This window comes from Thunnus maccoyii, chromosome 23 (genome assembly GCF_910596095.1).
Source record: "Thunnus maccoyii chromosome 23, fThuMac1.1, whole genome shotgun sequence".
NCBI lineage: Eukaryota > Metazoa > Chordata > Actinopteri > Scombriformes > Scombridae > Thunnus > Thunnus maccoyii.
The window spans coordinates 1,966,250-1,975,008 of record NC_056555.1 but is presented as its reverse complement, the minus strand read 5'-3'; the positions used below and the strand labels follow the sequence as shown (position 1 = coordinate 1,975,008).

Below are 8,759 nucleotides of genomic sequence, written 5' to 3'. Positions count from 1 at the left end.
CGTTCCGCGAGCAGGGGGTATCACTTCCGGTAAATTTATTTTCAGAATAAAAGCTATTAATAAAACAAACGTAAGCCTATGGATTCAGAGACGTTTTAAATGTCAGCACCAAAGATCCCCTCCACACATGCACCAAGACATATACAATACTCTGCTTGGAGCAATAATGTGTGTCTGATGAACTGGAGAGAGAGAGGCCATGGCCAATTCACATGGAAAGTGTTTCTCTATTTAATCGAATCACACCCCTATCTGTAATTACATTTTAGACACCCATAATAGTCTCCTACTTCACTGTAAAGTCCATTCTCAGTGTATGTGCACTGGAGGCTTCAAGTTTCTACATCACACTGGTGTAAATTGAATATGGACCAGAATTGGCTCCGAACTAGTTGTGATGTCATAAATCATGCTCATAGGCCCAGCCCTTAAAATCAGATTTTCAATGAGCACAGAGAAACTTTCTGCTTTCAGCAGATGAATGTAAAAACAAATTCTGCACATACATCATTCTGCACAGTGAAGCTCAAACATCCAACTGTATTAACAAGAAGAAAAACATATTTTTGAGTGGAGGGGGACTTTAAATAAATAATAATATGAAAAACTAATCATATGAGTAAACACAAAATATATTTGCAGGAAATTGTGGAATAATCCATTCATCATGATAAAATGTTATTACATCCTGCTTCTTTTCACAATAACAGAATTAATTGCTGCTTATTTTTGTTTCATTCCAGCAGTTTTGATTTCAGAATAGTGTTTTTTAAACAAGCAAACAGGGTAGTACTATGTCTGACATTTGCTTTGCAGTATGAACGGTGAGCTAAACAACATGAGTGGCACTGCCCTGTTTGTCTTGACTGATTGATTTTGTGATGAAATTTATGTCATTGTGAAATTATTTCACATTATGAAATAAAACAATCTTTGAGGAAAAAAATACATTAAAAACTGACTTCGAGGAAAAAAAAGATATTTTGAAAATTGGAATACAATAAAGATTACCTGAAAAAATGCAGAAATTTGGGATTATTTCACAATTTCATAGTTATATTATGTATTTTATCTTTTACAATTCATCTGATTATTTATTTTAAAATAAATTATTTGTTCATTTAATGTTGATTACTTCAGGTCATGCAAAATTACACTTTTAGTAGGATTACAGCTAATAAAAAGCTTAGTAGACAATAACAGTTACAGACAGACCTGCAGTATTTTTCAAAACGTTCATTTTTTTATTTCCAGTGGTTCTTTTTTTCCAAGCCACCTAAGCCATTTGCACAATACCGTATAGCATATTCCATTATTTATATGACACTTACTGTTAATATAAGCTTTATCTGTGAATATGCAGGGAAATAGAAATCTATTGGCGCTTTTATTTTGAAAGCTTGACACCGACTTCTTCTAGTGTTCCACCTGAGGAGAAACGCAGCACTGGTATACTGCTGCCCCCTGCAGGAGACTCATACGTTCTCCAAATACTCGAATAAACCATATTTGATTTACACAATAAACTGTTGGTAGTTGTAGGTTTTCCTCTTCCGTGTTCTGTCTCAAAATGCTGTTTATAAAGATACCATAAAATATAATAATGAAATGCATCTCACTGTAGGGATGGTAGCTTGCTATTGCAAAGTGATACAATATTATAGAGATAAAATATTAAGTATAAAAATGTTATTTGTTCGGGCACCCATATCCGAAATTTCTCAGAAAGAATACCAGAATATTATAACTTTTATAGACGTGAATAAGCACCTCTTTTGTGCTTTTTGAATGACTGCACCACTAATTCCTCTTTAAGAAATAGTATTTTCTTCGCTTTTTGATGTTTGCATCCTTCTAATGTCTCCTTTTGGATAGGCTACTCATACTCATGGATAAGCATTATTATTATTATTATTATTATTATTATTATTATTAGTCTATACAGTATTATTATATTAGTAACCTGCCAACAGAGTAGGAGAATGTTGTAGGCATTATAACTGCAGAGAAACTTCTCTGTAGTGCTGTGTGATCGTCGGGCGCATGTCGCCTCTGTTATTCTGTGTGATGGTGAGGCAGAGCTGTATTCCTCTCATTGAGGATCCAAAACCTGTGAGCCTGCGGCAGGATGACAGAGAGCGGGGAGTGTGCCTTGCTTCACGGCTGCAGGCAGAGATGGCGACCTGAAGCCGGTGAATAAGCAGAAAAACAGAGGGAGGGGAAAAGGATGCGGGCAGCGGATGATGAGAGGCTGCATCACTCAGAGCATCACAGGCACAAGATGACTTTCTCTGGAGATGATGACAGAGCTTTGAGGATATTCGCGGATGTTTATTGTCCTTTATTACATGAGATTTGAAACAGCAGTGTGAGTCCTCGGAGGGGAGGCGGTGGGGGTTTGTTGTCTACCTCAGCTGTTTCCCCCTCCGGCGGGGCTCTCTGCTCATCCGACGCAGGGAGGAGAGGGCAGAGGGAGGGAGAGAGGGGCGATGGCTGCCGGTGGAGCAGGATACGGGGACACGGTGGAGCAGTGCCGGGCCGAGGTGGAGCGCCTGAACCGGGAGTTGGCGGAGGCCAACCGCGAGAAGATCCGGGCGGCGGAGTGCGGGTTAGTGGTCCTAGAGGAGAACCAGAGCCTGAAGCAGCAGTATGCCGACCTGGAGGCCGAGCAGGAGGCGCTGAGGCTGGAGCTGGAGCAGCTGCAGGAGGTGGGCTCGTATGGTTCATTACTCACAAAGTAAAGCATTAGATTATTAGTTATGACCCATTTCATAAGTAATTTCGCCTCGGAGGAAGAATTCGTTAGGCTACACAAATAGTCTGATATTACACTACACTTGCACTCTTCAGGCATAGAAGACTTACAAGTTAAAGAAAAAAAAAGATTTGTAAGAGATTTAAGCTGATTTATTATTAATATGAATAAATCAACTAATTTTGATGACTTATGGCTCTGGGGGCTCTAATTCGCTTCATTACCTTTTGTTACACCTGCTGAACACCAAACAACAGAGGCCCAGATAACATGGATTGTGACCAGTAGGCTCAAGAGGGTTGTCGCCTATGACTTGTCAAATATTTTTCTGTCTATGGAAGATCGTTCCCGCCAGGAAAATGCCCTAAACGATCAAATTAACATTCTTAAAGGGACTCACCAGCAATTTACTGCAGCACTTTCATAAAGTTATAGGGACTTGAGAAACAGATTAATTAAAGAATTATCAAAATCGAAGCAGCAGAGGCTGAGTGATCCTGACTTTTAGTCTCCAAAAAGGTATGATCCTACCTTTCCCATGATGCAACTCAGTGGAGTCTCTTCTTCGATCGTCTTTGTCGAGCTGAAACGATTTAGATCGAAGAAAAATAATCTGCAATGATTTGAATGAATTGAATAATCATGTCAGTGATTGGTTCCAGTTCAAATGTGAGGAATTTTAATTCTTTTCTCTGTTATATATCATTATAAACTGAATATCTCTGAAATTTGGACTGTTGTTTGGACAAAACAAGATATTTTAAGACGTTATTTTGGGCTTTGGGAAATTAATGGACGTTTTTTCATTACTTTTTGATATTTCATAGACTAAACAATTAATCGATCAATCACTAATCAATCACTATTACAATGAAAATCATCGTTAGTTGCAGCCTTACTTCTCTGCCTGGTAGGGGTGCAATGGATCACAAACATCATGGTTCGGATTGTATCACAGATTTGAGTCATGGATCAGATAATTTTTCAGATCAGCAAAAAGAAAAAAAAAGAAAAAGAAAACTTTGCTCTCCATATATTCTGTAAAACACTTACAGCAAGGAACTTTTGCCCTTGGTCTTAAATGAAAACAACATTTAAGCTGTCCAATGTTTAAATAAAATCTTAAAATATATAAAATATTCAAAGCTCAATTGTTAAATTAAATTGCAATATGAGACATGATACTGTCCTCATGGTAGTGAATGAAACTTCATCAAAACTCGTTGATAACTTACAAATATGAACACGTCTTGTCCTGCAGCTTAGCTTGTTGAACGACCCCCCAAACAAACATTCACCAGGGAAAAGTGCACCGCTAACGTCAGTTAGCAGCTAGTTAGCCAATTAGCTGCTCAACTGCAGCACATTGAGCAGGTATAAATATACCTGCAGATGTCACTATGGACCCGTTAGATGCTGGTTCGGTCATTGCACTTCAAAATCCCTGTTATCAACATGCTGTCTGTCCATGACTTGTCCTTACAGCAGTTTGTTTACTTGGTCTCCAATGAGACATTCAATTTTACTCCGCGGTTCACATGCGTGCCAAATCGTGGGGGGCGATCTGTACAGATCATGGATCAACTACGTTCCATTACACCACTACTGCCTGGTAATGACACGTCTTTCAAATTCTACGCCCCCAGTTTGTAACATAGGTTTCCTTTAAAAAAGAGCCACAGAAGCATCATACAACTGTTTCCACAGGCTGAGTAGCACGCCTTTTAACGACGAAACTTGATGGAGTGACCCTTTAAGTTTTAAGTCACAACTATGGTTTCATTTTGCCTTACTGAGTCATAAGAGATAGATATTGTCCCAAACATCTGACTCAGAAATAGCCACAGTTATAATTGTGAGACACTTAGTCGGACTTACTAAATTTAAATGATAAGACAGTTATAAGGTCTTGTGACTTAGGAGACTAGTTTGAGAGAGTGTTGAAAAGTTTAGGGAAGCTGCTGTCTGCTACTCATTGTCTGCTACTCGTAGGCTTATTGCTGCCTCTTGTGGCTGATGGGGGAAAAAATACGAACTACTGTTTCTTACCAACCGTTTTACAGTGGATGTTTCATCATCATCATCCATTTACCACAGAGGGCAGTAATGAGCCTGGCTTGGCACATCAGAATGTGGCAAAAATGCGGTCAAACCACACAAAGGTGAGATTTGTCTTCAAGAAGTGGGTAGCTCCCGGTTTGAAAAGTGAAGCCAACGTGGAAGTACCTTAAACCTGCATTCTTTCTAATGAGCAGGGGGAGACTCCACTGGTTGCAAAAAGAAGTCTGATTGTGTGGAAGTCTACGAGAAAATGACCCTACTTCTCACTTGATTTATTACCTCAGTAAACACTTTCCTAATGAGTTTATGGTCTCAATCGCTTAAATTATGGTCATATTTAGAGTAAAATACACGATAAAAGCTACCTTGTGATTGACAAGTCGCTACCATGGCAACAACGTTGATAGGATAACGTAACCATGGCGTAACCCCAGATTCACAGGGTATAGGCATCGCACTATTTCACAGTGTGTTTTCAGTTCATGAAAGTTAATTGCAACATTCTGGTCATCTACAAAAGTCTTGTTCAGTGTTTGGTTGCACTAAAAGACCCTCTAAGGAGTTGGCTGTTCAGTTTTTCTGGTCAGAACATAGTTTTAATGATTTTAGGCCTGTTTTTCGCTAGCAAACATTGGCATTGTAAATGAACTGTGCTAACCAAGCCAGTAGCTAGCGCTAGGGTCAGCTCCACCCTTTTGTCCAAATATGGTCACTTCTGGCTCCAAATCGCTAAACTCCAGGCATTAAAACAGCATTCCACAAACCAATAGGTGACTATGTTCATATGTTTTTTACAGTCTATGGTCTTCAAACATACAGTGTGTTTTCAGTTTGACGAGGGAAAAGACTTCAAGGACTTTTAAACTATATGTGTATGTTAGAAGGATTGAAGAAACCATGAGGGCATACAAGCTGCTTGTTAAATGTTAGCTAGTTAATAATACAGGTTGGTGTTGTGTCAAAGTTTGTTTCCCAGTCAGTTTGTGTTTCCAGTAGGGCAGTAGGGACACTCTTGACTCTTGTTTTAACACTAAAATTACGACTTCTAGTTCGTCAAACCTCCACCATCATTCAAATATATCTTTTCCAAATATATAGCAAAATTTCTGATGATCGTGTTCATGTATTCTGTTTCACCCCCTGGCCTCAGGAGGTGATTTACCTCCACTGAGTCTGATAATCAATGTCAGCTAATGAGCAACGCCAGACTGACCTGCAATCAACTCATTTTTCTGATCGATATGCAACAGAATTTTCCAGCATGTAGGGTAATGTCTGGCAACACTAATCCACCAGTTTGTTATCTGTAATACAGATTGGGGTTGAACTCAGAAGCTGACTGTGCAGTTACATCCTGAAGGTCGTGTCTGCGTGTGTGTGTGTAAATGGCATTGAGGCATAGAGGAAGCAGACGACAGTACCAGTTCATGAATATGACGTGTCAACAGTATGTTATTTTTAACAGTTATTTAAACAGACAAGGACACTTTGTTAATGACACCAGTGGCCTGTGGGAGTAAATACCAGCCAGGGAAGTGAAGCTTGAACACACTCACTTTTGGAAGCTTCCCAGTGCGACCATAGTACTGCACTGTTGGCTTCTTGGCAGCTCAGCTGGAGCAGCTGGGGGTTCAGTGAGTGACATAATGTAATTGTTAAAGGTCAGTTCACTACATCTATAATAACAACTTACCTCTCTTACCTCTAATTGTATCTAGCCATGCAGATAGTTTTCTTTTTGAGATATCTGTCTCTGTCTGAGATTTCTGAGAAAAAATAAACAGTAACTTTTCTTTCAAGAAACAGAGTCAGTTCTGTGGATTATCCAGAATAACAGAGACTCTGTCAACACATTTTACTAAGGCTATTCTTAGTTCCTATGAAAACAACATAAAACCAGATACCACCAGTCAAACTATTCATTCACACTAAGCAGTCTGCACCATGGCTAAATGTTGGAGCCTGTGCAGGGGTTGCAGTTCCTGTAATGACCACTCGTTAGTTTACTGACATAAAAGAGTACTCCAGAGATTTAGCATTGTACTCCTATAACATTATCAGCCTCACGACAGACAGTTGAAAAAGAATTAAAAGTGATGCAGTTTAAGATCCGGCTGTGTTATGCTACTAGCAGCTAATGTAGCCTGAAGCTGCTAGCCTCAAGCAGAGATTCTTGACTAGAGTTCAGACAAAAACACAAATCTGTCAAATAACAAACACTGTAGCAACTTTGGCAAGAAAATGCAGTGGACAAGCAGTAGTGTTGAAAAGTACGAACCACACCAACATCTAACGGGTCCGAAGTGACTTTTGCAGGTATATTTACATCCTATTTAATGTGCTGCAGATGAGCAGCTAATGAGCTATCTAGTCTGCTAACTGACGCTAGCAGTACACTTTTCCCTGGTGAATGTTTGTTTGGTGGCTCGTTCAACAAGTAAGGTACAGGACAAGATGTGTGTCTATGTTTGTAAGTTATATAAGAAGGAGACAGGAAAGTGAATGTGCATTGTTGTTCAGTCTGTGGCTCTTGTGTTGTGTAGCAGGATACTATCAGGCTCAGTGTGACTGTCTGCCCTGCCTAACACCATGTTATTGCTTTATAAAAATGTTTGATTATCTATACAGAGATAAGGTCTCTATCTACATAGACAGAGAACTAACAGTATTCTGTCAAATAATAAAATAAATCTATCCTTTAGTTCCTGATTTTTCCTCAAAGGAGAACACAAGAAGTGTGATTCACAGAGCAGATACGTATGTTGTTATAATATAACATGACATTTGAACTTTAAGATAAGGCTGTTGTTGCTTTTGCATCCTCATAATGTGAGTTGTTAGTGAGGTCACCTTGGTCTAATACAAGACGCCCAGAGCAAAATTTAATTTTCAGAAGATTCTCTCTGTCCTTAACCATTTTCATCCTTCATCTTCACTTTCTATAAACTCTCCCACGGGCTGAACCCATCTATACACACATTGTCTTCATCTAGTCTCCATTTCAGCCCCGCTAACTCAATACCTCTCATTTCAGCTCATTTCAGTTCATTGGACAGCTATTGATCCTCTCTGTCGCAAGACGTGCTGCTCGGGGAAAATGGTCACGCTGATGTGGGAAGAATAAACCTCGCTAAATTAGGTTATTAGTTTCTCAGAAAGACAAACACCTTTAAAGTTAAGCCATGTGACTGTTTCCTGAGTCACTGTCTCCTTTCTCATCTGTCATGTCATCCCTCATTGAGAATGAATTGGAAGAAATGCTGAATGGTATTACATGGGAAAGCATACAGCAGCTTTATTACCTATAAAAGCTAAAAAAAAAATACACATTCTGTGTGTCTACACCACCATCTTTTTTCAGCATTTTTCAACTTGTTTTAAATACACTGAAGAAGTTTCTCCAAGATGCAAGTAACTATGCACAGCAGCTTGTTTGACGGATAGCTTCCCCCGGTGAACAAAACTGCAGCTTCTTCAAAAGTGAAATGGTCAATACAACGCTTTCGATATTTTCGATTAATGATGCAGACAAGTTTGTGGACTGACACAAACCAGTCTTTTCTCTTGCTTGTCTGTAATGGATCAACGTTACATGCAGAAGGAAAAGCAAAACCTTGTTCTTTGAAACCACTGCTTGAATTAAACTGGCACTTGCACATTTGATTTTTGCCTTTAAAAAAAAAGTCTCATGAATTTCAGCAGCTGCTGCGCCTTCCTCATTGCTTAAATTTTATTTATAATTTTGCGTTAAGGGGTTACATCATAGCATCCACAGCTATGTGTGTAGGCTTCAACACTATGCTGTAGGTTATGCTGTAGCTGACGTATGCTGCAGCAAAAATTGGATTACTCGTCAGGCTTCAGGGCTATGGCAGCTATACGACGTAGGGGCAAGAACTGTAATTAATCATTTTTTTCTGATGTTGCATGATGTGGAGATTGT

General features: G+C 39.2%; 1 protein-coding gene across 1 annotated transcript in view; it reads left to right on the top strand.

Moving 5' to 3' along the window:
• Positions 1-1,891: 1,891 nt before the first annotated feature.
• The window catches only part of LOC121891157 (protein bicaudal D homolog 1-like), a 55,204-nt gene continuing 48,336 nt past the window's right edge, over positions 1,892-8,759 (top strand). The window contains exon 1 of the mRNA XM_042403929.1: positions 1,892-2,708. Coding sequence (XP_042259863.1) covers positions 2,490-2,708 — 219 coding nt within the window. The 5' untranslated portion in view covers positions 1,892-2,489. The remainder of the gene's footprint in view (positions 2,709-8,759) is intronic.